A 21,584-nucleotide genomic window follows, 5' to 3' on the forward strand; every position below is an offset into this window, starting at 1 on the left:
AAGCACGTGCGAGCAAGGAGGTCTACAAACCTGACTCAGTTACACCAGCTCTGTCAGGAGGAATGGGCCGAAATTCACCCAATTTATTGTGGGAAGCTTGTGGAATGCTACCCGAACCGTTTGACCCAAGTTAAACAATTTAAAGGCAATGCTACCAAATACTAATTGAGTGTATGTAAACTTCTGACCCACTGGGAATGTGATGAAAGAAATAAAAGCTGAAATAAATAATTCTCTCTACTATTATTCTGACATTTCACGTTCTTAAAATAAAGTGGTGATCCTAACTGGGAATTTTTACTAGGATTAAATGTCAGGAATTGTAAAAAACTGAGTTTAAATTTATTTGGCTAAGGTGTATATAGACGTCTGACTTCAACTGTACATGTTATGCTATGTAGCATCACACACAGAGGCTCTCACATACATTTTCCCGTTGTCCTCGTCCAGGGCACACAGCACAGTGACATCCCAATTACCGGACGTCAGAAAGCGAGGAGGGACAGAGGGGATGGCAGGCTGTGTCACATTGAAGGAGAGAGAAAGAGAGGATGATGAATACAGAAACAGACAGACTGCCAGTGGAGAGGAGATGCAGAGAATAACATTGTCAGCGAAATGTAGTTATTCAGACACATACAATTCAGATACACAGTCACAGATACCTAAAATAATCACTGCCTAGACAAGACTTCAGTTCTCTGCTATTAAAATCTGTATAATCACATACTGTTGTATGTCACCCTGTTGAAGGCTTAACAATCAGTCTGACGTTAAACCATTGGAGGATGACACAGGGGTATAAAACTTTATTGCCCTCACACTGACCTGCGCAGGGAGACAGGCAATGTGGCGGAACTCCCCTCGGGCACCCTGCTTGGCTGGCAGTGTCAAATAAAACCAAGAGCCATCGGATGAAAACAATGGCACCTCCTGTTGGACAAATGAGACAGGCATGGTCAACAAAAACAATCCAGGAAAAATCACAGGCAGGTCGATTGAGACTGTATCAGCATACCAGTTTCAATGAGTAGCAGATTGTGGGAAATGAGTGACGCCTACCTGTCGTTGGTTTTGCATTAAGTCCATGACCATTGTGTGTTTCTGTAAAGAAATGTATCAACATAATTAAGCAGCCAACATTAATATTGTAATGAATCCATAAGGACTGGTTGGAGAGAGATGGCAGAGAAATGCTGCAGCAGATCATTGGAAATTCATCACAGGCAGTATAATTGACCTTATTTAAGCTGGAAGGAAGAGATATGGTGGCTTACGAAAATCAATCCAAACCCGCCAGAGTGTAAAGGAGATGCTATAAAAGTAATGCATGGCAGCAGAGCGAGGAGACCTTATCGAATTACTTTGAAGTGACCTTTGACCTCTCACCTCTGAACATGCCCCTGTGGTAGCCTCACACACACAGAGCTCTGATTGGTTCTGGGCCCGGTTCAACCAACGCACCACCAGACGAGTGCTGCTGATCCACTTCACCATGGAGATGTAGCTGTCTCTAGGGAGACGTTTGAAGAAAGAAATACAGGAAAATAACGTTTCTTGGACAGTAAAATATAAACATTAACAACATTAGTCCTTAGTTGAGCTACAGTATGAAGTTATATTTTGGAGATGGTACCTGGCCCTGAGAGAGTCTGGAGGGATCATCTCTAGAGTGTGAGCTGGACCATAGAGATTCACCACAAACAGGCTGACTGTGGGGATAGTGGAGCCTGCCTATCCACATAGATACACAGATTCAGACTATTACATTAGTATCACATTAGTTAGATGACATGACAGTCTTGGAACTTTTACACATTGCATTATTGGTTAATTTATATATTTTAAAATCAGTGTTTACCTTAGGGTAAGGAAAGAAAACATTGGAGGGATAGACTCCACCCAGGAAGTAAGGTATCTCCATTAAGGGTGTGGCAGAGTTGTTGATGGTGAAGTATGCCAAGCGAGCGCCATCTTTGGACCACCAGTGGGCAGAGTAAGTCAACAGCACTTCCTCTGTAAACATTTTACAAGAGAACAAAGCAATCAGTTTCAATACACATTTGTTACTCATGGAAGTCCAATTGTTACACATTGCCAATAGTGCAAAACAATGTATCAAAGTCATATATTATCTGCAATACCATACATCTCAGTAAACAGTTTTCAAAATGACAAACCTCATTTTGCAAACAGTTGTCAATTTTGGAACAGTTGGCAATCAATGGCTATGATAGAGATAGGTTAAAGGAAAACTCCACCCAAAAACAATATTTTGGTCTTTGTTTCATTACTCCATTGTTGACATAGTCCCGAAATGTTTTGCTTGTCAGCACTCGAGTTGTCAAGATAGGCGACTTTCAAAATACATAAATCATCTCAGTATGTTGCATCATATGATGCAAAACGCAGCATCTTATGATGCAAAATGCATCATACAGGGATGAGTTCTGTTTTTTGACAGTTACATATCTTAAAAACTTGAGTGCTGACCATGGAGTTGTTTTCCTTTGAGGTGTTAGTCGATGTAGCTGCAGTATCTCTTACCTTCATACATCCAGTCGGATAGACCGTTGACCACCAGCCCCTCTCTGCCTGTGGATGTGAGGCGTAGGGGCTTACTGGTCATGGCTGGCTGGTAGTAGATATCTCCTTCAAACACATAGGCCTGGCAGCAACAGAGAGACAGTACTAATCCATTATCAGAGCAAGCAGATTGAGAGCTCGGTGTTGGCCGGCTGAATCAAACGTCCTATTGTTTCCAAGTGGGAATGCATCAGCCAGCCAAGTTAGAGGCCAATACATCTCAGCTTGCCACTGACTGAATGTGTTGAAGTGCAATTGGAACACAAACATTGCACTGAAAACACTTTACATTCATAACACATAATCCAATATTAATCTGCAACAAACACTGAAATGTTGTTTTTTAATCATTATAACGCAAATATTAAACACAGCTAAATAGAGGTGTTCTAGATTTGTTGTGGTGTTAAATGCATTTCTAGTCCACCAGACACTGTTGAGGTGGGATGCAGAATGATTGAGAGCTGCTGCCTTACCAGCTGGTTCCCCTGCGGTCCCCAGGCGGCGTACTGTATCCCTGCCTTCTCCCCCGCTGGAGAGTTAAGCTCCAGCAGATCTCTGGGACAAACACAGAATCCCCCCCATTAGGAACGAACGGCCTGGCTAAAGCCACTAGTGGATTACAGAGTAGAACGTAGATCCGTCCATGCCTGTTCATAAGCATTTGATAGATATCGTAAAAAAGACAAGATGCAAATGCAAAACCATACAGAGACTGAGATCGGTTCATGCAATGGATCAATACCTCTTTCAATGCATTGGAACAGTACTATGTTCCTCCTAAAAACAGGCAGGCATCTTGTAACAAGACATAACCAGGCATTTCATTTTTGTAAAATGAGCAGATCCTTCTGAATTTCTTCAAGAGGCATTTATGCTCCTCACAAGGCCCAGGCTTTCATCCGCAGATACAGGAGAGCTCTTCTTTACTGGTGGGCCAGCAGGTAGGAGGAATCTCTGGCTGTCAATTTCCCAGCTTACTCTGATAGTTAACTACAGTCAGTAAGAGTAATGGACATGTCTGACATAACAGATGACGTTCAGATGAAAAGAGACACACTTGGAGGTGCTTGGTCAGTCGAGGCCAGGGCCCGCTTGCGTTGGCAATACACATGCCCAGTGCAGCCCATGCATTAGCATTCATTGTCTACAGTACCTACCCATTAGCCACATTGTAGATGGCATAGGATGCTGTAAAGGACTGAGAGAAAACCTGTTGGAGGTAGAGGACATGATGGGCACAGTGGTCCAGAGTTACTCAAGAACACACTCAATCTCAAGCACAGACACACACACTACAGTTAGACCATAGGACAATCCAATTAAGTGAATGAACGGCAAACAATTCCATCAATCACACTGCACCGTCGCAAACATCAGTTCTAACTACCCAGTCAAACAGCTCAAACAATGATAACCCAGTCTCTCCTTAACAGAGAATAGGAGACATTAGAGGAATGATGTCATGTGACGATGAGAAAGATAGGGAGCATGTCTTTCTCTAACCCCGAAGTAACATAATTACAGCCAATATCCCTGAGATTTAAAAAGATCCAGAGGGGTAACTCATCTTGACCAGTGATCAGCTAGGCATGCTGAAGAGGACACTCCATTTCTAAAACAAAGACTTGAAGTGTGTTGTTGGCCCACTAGCTTCTTAAAGAAGCCAAGGGAAAAGCTTTGGAAAGCGTGTCCCTAATCTAATTGAATGTCACGTCTCCGGTAGCATACTTAACAGTGCAATTGGATTACTTCCCATATTGTTAGTCCTCTAAACTGAGAAACACAGAGAGGCAAAGGAGCATGACAATAAAACGAAGGGCTATGTTTCACACCAGAAAATGTCAGCCTGGGAGAGAAAGGTCACTTTCCTACCAGCGGGACATTGCTTTTGAGGAAAAGGCCACTGCACCCAAAACAAACCACAATAACAACAGAAAACAGTCAGATCTGAAGAAAAGTGAGGCACAGAGGTAAAGGATGAGGGTCTGAGAAGAGGAGTTTACGGCTATTTAACAGGTCACAGAGCGAGCAGTGGGGTGGCAGTGTAACGAGACGAGTCCCTCCCGCTGGGTGGAGGGGTGTCGCCTTATCACTCTGGTTAATTAGCTCTTTAGAATTGTCAACATAGAAGACAAAGATATGGCTCATCATTTATCATTAGGGGAGGAAAGAAGGATACTGCGTGTGAGGAGGGGACTGTGTGTGTATGTGTGCATCGGCGTGTGGGTGTGTTTGTGTGTGGCCGTGCGTGGGCGTGCATGTGTGCGTGCGTCTGTCTCAGTGTGTGTGTGTGTGTGTGGGTGCATGTCTGAGAGCGTGCGTGTGTGTTACAGTTTCTGTGTGTGCTCGTGGGCGTGGGCGTGGGCGTGCGTGTATGTATCTGTGCTCACCCTTGTATGCGTGTCTAAGAGAAAGAGAATGAATTCTAATGTGGCCGCGAAGTAGGTAAGTCATAAATCTTTCCCCAGTGTTCCGCCAGATTGTTCTGCTTCCCCCCATGACTTTACCCCAAATGGAGGAGCCACACTGTAAACAGACCAGTGTGTGTGTGCTCACGTGGGACCTGGCAACAATGGGACAGTAATGAGATTACAACAGTCCTTGTATGAGGTGAGATATTGGTAGGTATTGTTGCGCTGCAGTAGAGTCATTCCATCAAGAAGTGTAACTTGATTTTTTTTTAAAGCTTGATTGTACAAAATTGTAACATTATGTCATAGAGAGCACATGTTCAACTTCCTGAAAAACACTTTCCCCTCTCAAGAGGTTAACTCCATTGGAATCAGGCATCCCACAGCAAAACAAGCTGAAATTCACTCATTTCATTCATCTGCTTGGACTGTCCTCATATTTAGCCTCACAATGAAGTGTTGGACATTTTCTTTTCAGGACAACCTGGGCTGCAAGTAGAACACAAACTAATTTGACATAAACAGTTGCATGCACGAGTTTTATTGATAAATGTCAATAAAACAAATTGGTCTGCCAAGCAAAAATCTGATAAAAAATGAATTTATATGAATGCTGTAAGAAGAAAAATTGTTTGCTCAGTGGGATATGAATATCAAACTAGTCAGTGACAACTGTGTGGAGTTTGGAGTTCGTGACAGCAACTATGTGAGCTTATTACAGTATTACAGACACTATGTCCTGGGATTTCCTATGATCTTCTATGTCGAAGAACCCCTTAACCTTCTAGCGACTCTTGTGTGGCTTGGGAGTGTCATAGAGCAAAATATGTGCGTGTTCGCAGGGGTCTCTGCTTTTCATAGATAGGTCATAGTAGTTTGTAGCTAAAACTGTTCTTACTTTACAGACGTTTTTGTGAGAAGAAAATGTTTTCGGGATCCGCCCTTGTCTCATAAACATCGCTCTAACTCAGTGAATCACACCAGCTAATAAAATCAAATCAAATCTTATTGGTCGCATACATGTATTTAGCAGATGTTATTGCAGGTGTAGCACAATGTATCAGCGGATGCAGCAGATGTAGACGAATCCAGAGGGTTAGAAGTCCAAAACGTGCCGGCATTACCAAGGGACCAACAAATTACTATAGTAAGTGCCTATTAAGTTCCAAATAAAGTAACAGCGTTGACCGTTACAGGGTTTACCATTACAGGGTTGACCGTTACAGGGTTGACCATTACAGGGTTGACCGTTACAGGGTTGACCGTTACAGGGTTGACCATTACAGGGTTGACCGTTACAGGGTTGACCGTTACAGGGTTGACCATTACAGGGTTGACCGTTACAGGGTTGACCGTTACAGGGTTGGCCGTTACAGGGTTGGCCGTTTCAGGGTTGATCGTTACAGGGTTGACCGTTTCAGGGTTGACCGTTACAGGGTTGGCCGTTACAGGGTTGGCCGTTACAGGGTTGGCCGTTTCAGGGTTGATCGTTACAGGGTTGGCCGTTACAGGGTTGACCGTTTCAGGGTTGATCGTTACAGGGTTGACAATTTCATCTTAAATCAACCATAAATCCACTTGTTTTTCAAACAATTCTAGCCTGTCTATCTATGGGTAACAGAGTTGATGCGTTTTGCTCGACTCGCTCAGTTTTCCACCGCAAAACACCAGGAAATGTCCATAAAGAGCAGAACCAGCTCACCTGCTTTTACATTATGATTTGACTATTAGATGTTCAATGTCTCTTTGGATTCTTTTTAGAGTGTGCAAAGCTGGCTATTTTGAAGAATCTCAAGTCTAAAATATATTTTGATTTGTTTAACGCTTTTTTGGTTACTATATGAATCTATATGTGTTATTTCATAGTTTTGATGTCGTCACTATTACTCTACAATGTAGCATTTTTTTTTTTTTTACTTGACTGAGTAGGTGTTCTCAAACTTCTGACCGGTAGTGTAGTATATGAATCACTAATCACATGAAATAAATAATCATCTTCAGAAATGACGTTCTCAAAACAACAAAATAACAAGGGCTTTACAATGATGGTGAAAATTTTGAGAAATCTTGGGGTTAAGTGGGTTAAAATCTTCCTAGAATTCACAGAGGGTTCACTGAGGGTCATGTCAAAATGCTGCATTTTGTCACTTTAGTAAGTCTTTATTCATAGAAAAATCGGATTTATTGAATTCTCCATGTGGTCTAGATTAAAGGGGACTTCATTTAATATAACAGGCTTTTAAAATACAATATTGGTGCACAATTTCTACTTTAAACATCAAAGGGAAGCAAAAGGGACTCATTTTGTGGAATGACCCAGTACACATAATACAGGGATAATAGATTTCTTCCCCCAGCCCATTGTTAGTACTAAACCTGCATTTCTCTCTGGTAGTGCCTCAATATGCTGTCTTTGATACAAGCACTTCATTGTCTGTAACTACAGAGCAGACCCAACTCTCCAGTTGTATTTCCTTTCATTCTAAATTGCACAGTCTTGGCAGTTTCCACCTGTCTGGCTCTGGCTGCATTTCCTCATCCTTTCCACTCTATCTCCATCCATCCTCTCCTTCCCCTCTTTTTGTGTCAAACAAAGGGAACAACTCTCACAAGCACTGACGCAAACACACGCATGCATCAACGCACCCACGCACACACGCACACACGCAAACACACACATTTATCAGACTATTGGCAATTTTGAGGAGAGATTGAAACCTCTGCTACACAGGAGGTTTGAATTTGTTCTCTCCCTTATGCCCCCCTCCCCCGCCACCCCGACTTCTAACTGTACCACCTCTCTCAAAATCTATTTGTTTTCGCCCACGAGGCACAAACCTCCCCAAAGCCTCACAGCTAATATGAAATCCAGGGGATAAGCCTTTCAACTTAACACACAGCCCACTCATCCATTTCCCACCACTGCAGCCCTCTCCTCTAAGCATCCATCCCACTCATTCTTTTACACCCCTTCTGATTGATTTCGATTGGACAGGGTGATCTAAGGGCGAATGGTGCGTATCAAATATTTGTTCTCCCCCTATTGCTACTGCGTCTCTCTCTCTCCCTCTCTTCTCTCTCTCTCTCCCACCCTGCCTCCCTCTATCTCTCTGTCTCACTCTGCCATTCTCAGCGGCTCACTGCTCCTCTCCCCAACAAGAAAGCCTGTGCTTGCGGCAAACGGCTATTGTCAGCAGAAAACCCCTAGAGATAGAGAGAAAAAAGTGAGTTAGAGATAGATAGAAAGAGTGAGGGAGTGAGAGAGAGACAGGCAAAGCAAAAAGAGAGGGAAAGACTGATCTTGTCGCACCCTGATCTGTTTCACCTGTCTTGTGCTTGTCTCCACCCCCCACCAGGTGTCTCCCATTTTTCCCATTATCTCCTGTGAATTTATACCTGCGTTTTCTGTTTGTCTGTTGCCTGTTCGTCTTGTTTTGTCAGGTCTTACCAGCGTGTTTCCCGGTTCTCCTGTTCTCAAGTTTTTCTTTTCTAGTCTTCCCGGTTCTGACCTTTCTGCCTGTCCTGAGCCTGCCTGCCTGCCGCCAGCCTGCCAGCCTGCCGTCCTGTACCTGCCTGACTCTGACCTGGTTTAACAACCTCTGCCTGCCGTCGACCTGCCTTTTGCCTGCCCCTTTCGAATATGAAATATCCTGAGAATCAAACTGCCTCCTGTGTCTGCATCTGTGTAACATCCTCGTGATAGATCTGACTCCATTTAATACTATAGTAAAACCAGGTGCAATCAAGAATTATGCGTTTAGCTAACTAAGATCAAGAAATGGTCATGAGAAGCAAATGCAAAACGCAAGTATTGAATAATTTAGTAAAATTAATGATACCATTATACAAGGCATAATGCATAATTTACAAAGCATCACAAGCCATTATTCTAGGCATGATCAGAGAGGGAGAGAGAGAAGTCAGCCTAAAAGGCCATGTCCCAAGAGTCCATGGGGTGGAGAGAGTATCTCACCAGGTCAGGAACAAAGAAGAAAAAGACAATGAATCTGAGACCCCTTTATAACATCTGAGCTGTTGACCAATGGCATTACTGTAAAGTTAACCTCCAATCAGATATCAGACCTACAGGACGTAAAGACAACAGAACATCTGCTTCTCAAAGGTGACACGAGAGGGTTGGAGAGCAACACAGAGAAGGCTGAATTACTAAGACAACACAAAGGAAATCCTTGCATACAGTGTAGCGTCACTTTGGGAGCTGGGAAGCCCTACAAAAGGTATACGGTGTGATCATCAACTACTAAATGAGAGAACTTAGGAGAGCAGAGCCTACAGCAGAGCGAAGAGAGAGAGAGAGAATGAGGAGCAGGGAGAGAGAAAGAAAGGGAGGGAGAGGGAGAGAGAGAGCAGATCCTATACACTCAGAACAGCAATATATCTGTTCTGGGCTCTTTAATATGGTGGAAACTGTGCTGAAAGCACCCCCCCCCCCCCCCCATTACCCATATATTACACCTCTTGCTCCCTCCTTTGGGGAAACGGGAAGCTATTTATTAAGCGAGTGGATATTTACAGAAGGAGAGGGTTGGCGGGGGAAACAGGGAAAGCTATTACAAGGGAAAGAGAGATGAGAAAATGCATGTGTTGTTAGAGTTGTTTGTTATGCTGGGGTTTGCCTCAAACCACCTGCAATTGTGCATTATACATTAGACTCTAGTATAAGCTCCTCATTAACATTCCCCACCAAACCAGCAGGGTGATTTCATTACTGCATGCAGCTCCAACTTTAACACCCCATCTCCCTCATCACATCTCTCCCCCTCCCCACACACTGCTATCTACATCAAACTGATCCGTCTCTCTCAGCCATCTAATTCCCTCCATTCTTCTACACCACTTCCCCCATAATTACCTAGTCTGAATATTCCCCACACATTTTGCCAGTGATTTGACTATTGGCTGTGCCTGAATAGCATGTAAAACAACAGACTGCTGCAGTACTGTAGTAGCATCACTAGTTCTCTATTTTAAAAAGCGCATTCACACATAGGAGGACCCCGTACCGGGAAGAATCTACTTTCACCCTGCTCCCACCTAATCTCTCTCTCTCTCTCTAACTGTTTCATAAGGGACTTTCCTCCCCCTCGTTCATTCCACTGACTGTAAAGGCTGGATTAGAATGCATGGCATTATTGTACTACAGCCACCATGCTGTGCGGAAACAGACGTGTTGTTAGTCGCAAACAGAAACAGATTTGACCCAACTGATTTTCTCTGATGGTCTGGAATAGGTTTGTGGCGCTGCTGTGCAAAACGGTGCGTGAGGGAGTAGGAAACCACATTGCATACAAGTCATCTTTGGTGTCATTGGGTATTACTTTGGCTGTGAGTATGATAATTGATCAGAATGATTGACACTGTAAAAATAATATGGAAAGAGCAAGCTATGAGCATGTTATCTGGTCAAAACAAGCATCACTCACTGGCTGAACGTTGTATGCCAACAGGACAAACCTCTTGTCTGCAGACACATGGAACTTTGTGGTAGTCAGGTCCTGGAAACACGGAATGAACAATATATCAACAACATGCATCAAATTAAAAGATACACATGTCAGTAACTTACTTGGATCTCATATTAGCCTTAACCTTCAAGAACAACATCGCCTCGGGGCTCATATGGATAATGTCAGGGATTGCACTTGGAAAGCCATGGCCCTAGGTGCAGTATCCCTGCCTACGTCATCCGCTGAACGCTAAATACTGTTGTAGGCTATCAGCTACAGTGTGGAATTAACATAGCAACAGAGAGGATAAACTGGTGAGAGCCAGAGAGGAGACTTCTCCCCATCTTGACAACAGAACCCTGCGTAGCTCCTAGGCAATGACCCAGATAGGTTTTTCAGCCTCGCTTTGCCAAACCAGGCACTCCTCAAAATGAGGCCCTTGCAAGAAAAATCTCTTTGAAGCCATATGTTGAGGTCTTCAACTGAATAGTGAGGGAACCAAATAGACCTCCTCTACATAGCTATATTAGAGTGAAAGCGACTACTGCTCTTTATTTTTTCTAAAACTACAAAAGTTTGAACAGTCATTCTGTATCCTCTCTCCATCTGGGAGGCCCTGTCAGTCTATTGAACGGTCCATTTGTCTGGCTGTCTCTGTAAATGAGCCAATCGATAGTGGAATAAGTCTCCTCTACTGTAGGGCCCCAGGGCCGTAACGGGCTGTTACTCACCAGGGAGCTGTTGTCCAGCAGGGTAGCTGTGAGGTTGGAGTGGAGGCTGTAGGACAGGACATGGCCCTCTCTGGTTCTGAGAGCAACCTCATTCTCTGGAAGGGACGACACAGGTCCAAGGGAAATGTGAACCTTTTAGTTGGTTCACTCGATTACAACATGAATGGGAGTTTGCATAGGCTTCCCTACACATGTTGTATCTTGTTCCCCTCCTTCGGGGTATCAAGGTTTATGAAATCAAATTTTATTGGTCACATACACGTGTTTAGCAAATGTTATTGCGAGTGTATTGAAATTATTGTGCTTCTAGTTCCGACAGTGCAGCAATATCTAACAATTTCACAACAAAAACCTAATACACACAAATCTAAGTAAAAGAATGGATAGAAATATGTCAATATATGGATGAGCAATTTCAGAGCAGCATAGGCTAAGACACAATAGATAGTATTGAATAGAATGCATTATATACATATGAGATGAGTAATGCAAAATATGTAAAAATTATTAAAGTGACATTAAAGTTATTAAAGTATCCGGTACATAACTGTTGGTTATTTGTTTTTACGTTTGACAGTAATATCTCACTAAATCTCCTGACACTTGAGCTGTACTTTCAGATATCAAACAGAGGCAGCAGGCTAATCTGGGTTAGCTCAGATAGAGCTAGAAGCTCTTACCATTCAACCAGGTCACACAGGGGTCGTGAACTGTATACTCCTCGTTCGCCAGATCCTCCATGGTGAAACGGGATTGCAGTAATAGATGAGACTCGTCTTCCAGAAAAAGAGAGAGAGAGAGAGAGAGAGAGAGAGAGAGAGAGAGAGAGAGAATATGACATTTGAAGTGTCTCTATTCCTTTGGAACTTTTGTGAGTGTAATATTTATTGTTCACATTTATTTATTATCTGTTTAATTTGCTTTGGAAATGTAAACATATGCTTCCCATGAGAATAAAGCCCTTTGAATTTAATGTTGAGAAAGAGAGAGAGAGAGAGAGAGAGAGAGAGAGAGAGAGAGAGAGAAGGAATGGGAAAGTGGGAGAAAGCCAATGGGGATAAACCCTCTGTTTGTGTACACCATATCCACCCAGGAATGAACATGAATCTTGCTCTATTTCACACAGTCCAATGCGCAGCTGTTCCTGGGGCTTAGCCTGTTCTTAGCATAGCACTGGAGTCTCCGCTTTGGTCTGAGTGTCTTTTCAATGCAGAGGAACTTTGTGTTTATCATCGTTGGTTTGTTTTGTCCTATTGGTAATGTTATTGTTGATATGTTTGTCTGATGGAAAGCCTTGTGAGTCCGTTCCCACTCCTCCTCCCACTGCATCCTCTCTCCTCCTCTCTCTCTCTCCCTCCCTCTCTCTTACTTCCTCTATTCTTCCACTCCACCCCTTGCCTTTATTCCCTTCCTCTCACCCTCCTACATTCATATTCTCTCTTTCTTTTTTTACCTTTCCTTCCCTCCCCATTCCTTCTCTTCCCTCTCTCACTCTGTGTGTCCTCTTACCAGGTGTGAGCATGATGACTGAGAGGATGACCAGCGATAGAACACCTACAATCACCACCATGGCGATCGCAATGCCCTTCCAATTCCGTGGTGGACCGGCAGAAGCATGCATGTCCTGCCAAGAGAAACACACACACACACATACAAACACATGCACATACACAGTGATGAGCGTTGTGACACACACACACACACACAGCTGAGAGACAGAACATTAGTGCTGCTTCATTTCCGTAGCCTCACAGCGGGGGTTTCTCTGTCAGACAAGCGGATCTGCTGTGCAGGCTACAGGGAGACTCTGGGGGAATAAGAGCTGCTCACAGCCTTTCACTATGACAGCAATCTGTGTGATTTAGAGTGATTCTCCTTAAAGCAGAGCGAGAACGTTTGCCGGTGAAAAGCTTGAAATTAATTGCAGATTATATTTTCTGTCATGGCGTAATTTCTCGATACTGTCGCCTCATTTCACCTGTTACAGCTTTAATGGGGCATATGGTAGGGGTTGAGAGGGGGAGGGGCACACTTTCCATGAAAACTAGAAGACCAGAAGACATTCTGCAAGAAAAGCATTTGTTGGAAACATCTGCATAGAAGTCTGTGGTGCAACATGATAAATCAAACAGACTTGACGGGAATTGAACAGAAAGTTTAAGAACACAAGGTGAAACATAAATAAGATTGGGCATTACAGTACAATAAACAGCTGCCATAGGAATATTATGTCTGTATATTCTCTTCAGATGCTACTCCGAGCTCTGCCGGAAAGAGGGAGCCATGGTATCAGTCACAATTAAAGATAACGGCAGACGAGCTACTCTGTGATCCCTCAGAGTGTCTGCCTATCTAAGACCGGACGCTGGAGCCCAATGCTCACTGATGTGTGAGACCTCAATCACAGAGCAGCCATAAAGCTCAGCCTTCATTATGGCCGCCTGCCTCTGTAGCCTGGCCTTGTCCTTGGAGCCACAGAGCCACGGCCGGGCTGCTGTCCCCCATCACCATCACCTTCCTCCAGGCCTTGATGTGGCCTGGAAACAGCCATGCAGATCGCTAGTTGACAGATTGCTGATCCTCCATCCAGCTCTGTGTTACACCAACTGTCTCTGAACCGTCACTATACAGCAACTTTAGCACTCACACACACACACACACCAATTTCTCCTTATGCAATGTACAATCCCCAATCTTGGTCACACATACTCAGAACCTGTCTGCATACTCGAAACTTCTGTGAAATGTCTCCCAATGGGAAAATGGGGAGATAACGAGGAGACAACTCCTATACCTTGACTGGTTGCCAGTATAGATTTTATTTTATTAGGATGCCCATTAGCTGATGTCAATGGCCCCAGTCTTACTGGGGTCTGACACATACCAAAACACATTAACATGTAGTGTGTGTGTGCGCATCTATCAGTTACACATACAGTACGTACACACAACAAGTAGGTCACATGGGGGAGAGGCGTATTGCCGTGTGTTGTTTCTTCATTTACATTTACATTTTAGTCATTTAGCAGACGCTCTTATCCAGAGCGACTTACAGTAGTGAATGCATACATTTCATGCATTTTTTTTGTACTGGCCCCCCGTGGGAATCAAACCCACAAACCTGGCGTTGCACACACCATGCTCTACCAACTGAGCCACAGGGAAGACCATTTGGTTTGCTATTCACTTGCGCTACATGAGATGGAAGGGAGTTCCATGCAATCATGGCTCTGTATAATACTGTACATTACCATGAATTTGTTCTGGATCTGGGGACTGTGAAAAGACCCCTGGTGGCATGTCTGGTGGGATAAGTGTGTGTGTGTCAGAGCTGTGTGTAAGTTGACTATGCAAACAATTTGGAATTTCCAACACATTAATGTTTCTTATAAAAACAAGAAGTAACACAGTCAGTCTTTCCTCAACTCTTAGAGAGACTGGCATGCATAGTATTAATATTAGCCCTATAAAGAGCAACATGTGCCCCTTTATTCTAGGCCAGCTGCAGCTTAACTAGGTCTTTTTTTGCAGCACTTGAGCATATAACTGGAAAATAATCAAGATAAGATAAAACTAGAGCCTGCAGGACTTGCTTTGTGGAGTGTGGTGTCAAAAAAGCAGAGCATCTCTTTATCGCAGACAGACCTCTCCTCATCTTTACAAGCATTGAGTCAATATGTTTTGACCATGGCAGTTTGCAATCTAAGGTAAGACCAAGTCATTTTATCTCCTCAACTTGCTCAATAGCCACACCGTTCATTGCCAGATTCAGATGAGGTCTAGGACTTAGGAAATTATTTGTACTAAATACAATGCTCTTAGTTTGACAGATGTTCAGGACCAGTTTATTACTGTTTATTACTGGCACCCCAGTCTAAAACTGACTGCAACTCTTTGTTTAGGGTTGCACTGATTTCACTACAGTAGCTGTGGTTGCTGACACGTATAGGGTTGAATCGTCAGCATACATGGACACACAGCCGATGTCTTATCTTTATTAGATCATCCTGGCTCCGGTTTCATAACACGTTCAAATTAAAACCACTACTTGCTGGGCCAGTAGGGACAACCCCCACCGCGGTCCAGAGAGACACCAAACCAATCCAGGCTGAAACACAACCGGCCGTGATTGGGAGTCCGATAGGGCTGCGCACATTTGGCCCAGCGTCGTCCGGGTTTGGCCGGTGTAGGCCGCCATTGTAAATAAGAATTTGTTCTTAACTGACTTATCAGACTGGCCAGTAGCTTCCACCCCCAGACCATCAAGCTGCGGAATAGCCACAAGGCAGCTAACTGCTCCCTCTGTCCCCCTGGACTACCTCCCCCTCCCCCCATTCTGCTCCCACCATGGGTATTCTACATTACCCTGCCCCCACCTCCCAAATGGACATGTATCATTGCTACAGTTGTAAATGTGTATATATTATTACTATCTCATTCCCTTCTGGTATTTTTACCTGCACTTTTGGAGCTTGGAGCATAAGAATTTCACTGTACCCTGCGAGTACATCTGTGACCCTGTGCATGTGACTAAAAAATGAAACTAATCTAATCTAAAGCAGACACACACACAAACACATGAAGACCCTAGCAGAGACACATGGTTAACCTAATTTCTTTGCTCTGATGAATCTACTATAGACAGTGTTTTGATTTCAAAGTCCTTCCCTAATGGCTGCATACAACACTCTGCTAAAACATCCCTAATGGGATGCACCGCGACGGGAGGCGTGGTGCATTAGACTACACTTCCAATTAAGGCTGTATGCACCGTTGTAAGAAGATAGAGAGGGAGAACCCTGTGCATGCTGGCTGGGGGAAGAGGGAGTTTTGTCAAAGTTGCAAAAGAGACACAGATACAGGGGACAGGAAGAGAATCCCAAGTGTGGATACACACAGCCACCACAGTCTGGGTGGATTTCAGTGATGGTGATGCTAAATCTGAGGAATTGAGGATCCAACACAGCACTGGCTGCCAGAAGAGGTGGACAGATGAGGGATTAGGTCCTGTCAGTGAGCAACCTGCTTCTAGGAGTTTGATGTTAATATCACCAGCAGGCACACTTTCTGCTGACCCAGAAAAGATCCTCATGAAATGAAAATAAAGGAATAATGTTTAACACACTCCTCAGTGAGCCATCCATCCGAGAGAGTCGAGAGGAGCCTCTGATAAAGCTTTGATGAAGCTGTCAGTCAAACCGACACAAGGGCAATCTACTGCTCTGCAAAATGTAGATTTGTAAGGGCAACCAACCATGGATCTCTTGGGGAGAGCACCTTGCGAGAGTCCTCCACAAACATTTCCAGTGCTGACTAAGTTCATTGCATCAGTAAGAGGTAACAAAGCTCCACTCCCAACATGGCAAACAGACAGAGCAGATCAAGGGAATTACCCTCAACAAAATGAGATGATTGATACAGTGTGCAGCTGAACAAGGTCCAGTGGGAAACAATTAATAGGAAGAAAGCAGCCCGTAAAAGGGACATTCAGATGGGCGGACCACTGCAGAGCGTCCCTCCCCGCAAAATATGACAACTTGTGGAATCACTGGACATATACCCTGACCCCTTTCTTCACTGAGAAACTCAACTAACGATTACAGCCTCTTCTTTAAACGAAACACATGCTGTATGTACATTGTAATAAATTCATTGTATTGATTGGCTACAGACTCAATAAGGGAAACCACACAAAATACAATGAATTACTCAATTTGCTCCCAATGCACCAGAGCTAGTTGGTGGGAGATTCTATATGGCTGTTAAAAATTCATGAATTAGACTCTGGGGATCTCCTTAACTCCTTGTCTGTCTTTCATTGGAACAGGTGGTGAACATCCCACAATAAATCACCCGAAGCAGAATCACACAGCTAGTGAAGCTACTGTTGACACATGTTGACTCTCATCTACATATGGGCAGTTCCATGCAAAAGTTCATAGGAGTGTATCAAATTGGGTGTCAAATGAAAGCTAAGACTGTATATTTTTGGGAGATTAGTTTCCTTTTTCAACCATTTTCCATCCCCCCCAAAAAATAGACATAGGTAAAGGCTTTGGTATCTGGATAAACAGGTGGAAAAGGGGTCTTAGAAAACATCTACCAGGAAAAGTCTTAAAAGGTCAAAGAAATACATCAAAACACAATAATATTGACGTAAAGACGCTTATATTTAGTTTCTGAGAAATTGTTGACCTTCTGTAAGTTGAAGAAATAGTGCCTTGTGCTTTGTAATTCTGTTACCAAAAACACACATATCTTTAGGATGTTTTCAAATTTCTCTCCCTCATGAGGAGGGAGGATAGTGAAAGTTCACAGAAGTAACAAGTAAAGGTAGACCTATCAATTAGTTATAGGGATTTTACTGATATACATTTTCTTTATGAATTAGTAAATTATTTAAACTCCTAATTCCATGACCAAATTGATAACGGAATTACCAAAATATCATTAACGAAATTACTGCAACTGAATTGGCTACAATGGGAAATCATAATAGTCACAAACCACAGTTGGGTCACCTGCTACTGTCCTCCCTTCCACTGGCATACTGTTATGTTCAGCTCAGAATTGTTTTCTTTGTCTTTCTGTTATCCGGTGGTCAAACCAAGAGTGTTAAAACAGTCTGGAAAACCCCTCCCTCTCTCACTCTCTCTGCCTCTCACTCTCCAGTTAATATCAACTCTTACTTTTGAAATTTGGTCATTCCACCCTGGCCTTGATGTTAACGTCCATAAATGGACCGAACTGATCTGATCCTAGCATAGTTTGGATAGCACAGTACAGTGGAGTTCAGTACAGTGAGTAGAGCACAGTAAAATACAGTACAGTACATTACAGTATAGTGAGTAGAGCACAGTACAGTACAATACAGTTGTCGGTGAAGGAGGACCAAAACGCAGCAGGTATGTGTATGCTCATCTTGCTGTTTATTTACTTTCAAAATGAACGTACAAAAAATAACAAAACACGACCGATCACCAAAAACAGTCTGGTAAGGCACAAGGCGAAACACAGAACAATCACCCACAAATAACAAACACAAACACACCCTCATATATGGGACTCTCAATCAAAGGCAGATAGACAACACCTGCCTTCAACTGAGAGTCCCAACCCCAATTAACCAAACATAGAAACAGACATACTAGACAAATCATAGAATACCTGAAAACCAAAAAGTGCCCAAAAACCCCGGAATACTTAAACCAAATGCCCCTTCAACAAAACACACCACCCCGAACCACATAAAAGGAATACCCTCTGCCACGTCCTGACCAAACTACAATACCAATTAACCTTATACTGGTCAGGATGTGACAACAGTACAGTGAGCAGAGGGTGGGGACAGCTCTTTTTTCCATCATATTTTGGTGGGTCATAGAGAAAAAAATCACTGTTTTATAGCTCATCTCATGCTATTGTTCACATTTTGGCATGAGGCTTAGACAAAATGTTTCTGTTTTAAAGCTAATTTCCTGCTGCTCTACACACCTTTCCATGAGGCTGAGAGAGAACCATGCCGTTTTAAAGCTTATTTCTTGCAATTCTACACATTTTGCTATCATATTTCTGGGGGGCCCCCAATCAATATTTACTTTCTTGCTTGCCTCACATCCTAAAGGGTTGTAGGTGGTAGGCTATGGATGTGGATGTGGGGTTGAGGAGGCTGACAAATTAGCCCTTTGGGCTAATACCACATAATGCAGCGCTTGCCTCAGTCACATGGAACAGACACAATGCTTTAGCCTCCTCGGCTGCAAGGCATTCTCCCTTCCTTTTCATGCATCCCACCAAACATTATGAAATGACTGTACAAAAGGGCTCTGGGTGGGTACTGTATGACTGCTGCCCCCGCCACACATCCAGTCCTGCTCAACCTTTACTACTCCTCCTCATTGTCGTGTCTGCCTTGGGGAGAATGGGGTGTGATGCCACTGTAAAGCATGGGCAAGAGGAGAGATGAGATATGAGAGAGATGTACATGTCCTTTCAGATCCTGACGCAGGCACACACGACTGAAAAGTACAGCCTGAATGTTCTGTTTCCCCAAACCCATCACAGATAAGAGCTCCATATCTGCCTACAGAAGTGTGAAATCTGTGAAGACAGAAGCGAGCACTGAGGTGCAGTAGCTACATGAATTGCTTTGCTGTGTAAAATAAAAGGCATTGATTGGGACTGGGCCATAGCACAGAGAGACATTGGCCTGGGAAACAATAAGGGATATGGATACGCTGACTAGTATTTGTGGCTTCCTTGTTTAAGCTACAAAATTTTAGGGATTTATTCTAAATTGAGGGGATATGTAAAAATATCCCAACTGGCCACTTCAGACAGAAAATACATATCATGTATTTTCAATTATTTACAATGTCGCACACTATGAAACATACCAATACAACCTAATACAGCACTGATTAAAAACATTTTTGTTAACAGTCTGACACACGATTTATCAGCCATATGCATTAGTGCAGCTCTGAACTGAAATGCTGCCATGGTTCAATTGCTGCTGTCACTGAGAAGGTGATGGGTGATGTATATTCTTAATTAGACAATTTGTCAAGGCTATAAAGTATTACTGTACTCGAGATGAAAAGCATACAGCAACAGACTAACTAATCTCCAGGGACAATGTAATTCTCAGAGAATTCCTAAAAAAAATGTTTGCAGCGATCAGCCACTGTCCACAAAGATGCAACCAACTACCGTCACATGTTGTGACTTTGACATTTCTTGGTGTCAGCAATTCTGCGACCTATTGACAGCCTGCAAGTAGACCTACATAACATGCAAAAACTGTTGCAACTTCTTACTTCTCTGTTTGGATAGGCTCACAGAACTGCTGAATGAGTATGCAGTGGACATAATTCATTACAAAGGGGCAAAGAAATATGACGTTAAAATCAGTGGCAAAAAAAGTATGAAATGTAAAATGCAGGAAAACATAGGGTCTGGTGATAAATAATAGACTACTTTGATATTCAGATTTTACATCAATTTAATTGAGTGGGTAGATTGCTTATACACTTTATACAATTAGGCTACAGAATAAAATTGATTATCCATCCATCACCTGCTCATTCACACTCTGTGATTGCAGAGCTCTCTTTATCAGCATGCAGTATAATAATATATAATAAAGTAAGATCCTCCCCTTTGGCATTGGTAATCCGGTCATGATTTCACTTCAGATTACGCTACAACTGAACAGGCATGTCAGATCTATTCACAAAACAAACATAAATATTTCAATTGCGATAAACGCAACGGGAATGCATGATGTGTTTTCAAATCTACAGAATTGAAATGTGTCAGTTTAACAAAAAGTCACCACATTAAATCAGTTTGCGATAGAAGAGACGAATGCTGATATGTTTTGGGCTACACTGCACGACCACTGCAGTCAGTGCAGTCAGAGCACAGAAGCTTGTTCAAGAAATAGCAGTATTAATTACATATTTAAAGTATATGAATGAAAGATTAAAACGCAAAAACAGATACTTATCGATAATCAAATCATGTTGATTTAAATGAAAAGACGCTGACTGGTCACAACAGAGAAATACTAACAGGCGCATTTACAACAGTAGCCTACAAGCACATACGCGCACATTCACGCACACGCGCAACTTCAACGTTTATGCATGCTTATCAGAGAGCTGCATCAATGATATTTACACAGATACAGCTCAATGATATTTTACAACAAAAATAAATCGTGGAAGCAACTTAAAAATAATGAAACTATTCAGTAAGCCATTTACCAGGTCCGTGGTCATGTTCTGTTGTGTAGTGGCAATCATCTTTGCTGTCTTCAACAAGCGTCTTCCTAGAATTAAATCGTGCTCCTTTTAGCTTTTGATCTGCATGCATGCATTGTTCGCAAGTTGTCCAAGTGAAAACGTTGATCTCTCTCTCTCTCTCTCTCCTTCTCTGTCTTCCTCTCTGTCTCTGAGGGAGGGAGAGTTTTATGTGTGTGTTGTTCTGTATATGGTCATTTGACAATTCCTCACTGATTTTCAATCCATACCACTGATTAGCTCAGAAATTAATCAAGACACGGTCAAAACCTCTGTCTCAGCAACATTTCATGGTCATACCCACTGGGCACACTGGTTGAATCAACGTTGTTTCCACCTGATTTCAATGAAATGATGTTGAACCAACGTGGAATAGACGTTGAATTGACGTCTGTGCCCAGTGGGTAAGTAGTCGCGGGGCTGAAGGCTGGGCTGCTGGTCTTACTGTTGCATGCCAGCACTAAATCACAGCTACTGAAATCAAATAGCCTAATTATGATGCCAATATAAATATAACATCCCAATAATCAATATGATATAATAAGAATAATAAATACAAATGAATGTTAATAATACTAA

General features: G+C 42.9%; 1 protein-coding gene across 1 annotated transcript; it reads right to left on the reverse strand.

Annotated features, from left to right (window-relative positions):
* Positions 1-393: 393 nt before the first annotated feature.
* On the reverse strand, positions 394-21,145 carry LOC106567174 (inactive dipeptidyl peptidase 10). Its single transcript, XM_082959723.1, has 14 exons — positions 20,970-21,145; positions 12,709-12,823; positions 11,880-11,975; positions 11,200-11,294; positions 10,445-10,516; positions 3,747-3,799; positions 3,063-3,144; positions 2,548-2,668; positions 1,862-2,016; positions 1,637-1,734; positions 1,390-1,513; positions 1,063-1,104; positions 829-933; positions 394-519 (listed from the first exon to the last, which is right to left on the reverse strand). The coding sequence occupies exons 1-14, from the start codon at positions 21,006-21,008 to the stop codon at positions 394-396; spliced, it is 1,323 nt and encodes a 440-aa protein (XP_082815849.1). The 5' UTR covers positions 21,009-21,145.
* Positions 21,146-21,584: the final 439 nt, after the last annotated feature.

Source organism: Salmo salar, chromosome 13, assembly GCF_965601325.2.
Source record: "Salmo salar chromosome 13, fSalSal1, whole genome shotgun sequence".
Classification (NCBI taxonomy): Eukaryota; Metazoa; Chordata; class Actinopteri; order Salmoniformes; family Salmonidae; genus Salmo; species Salmo salar.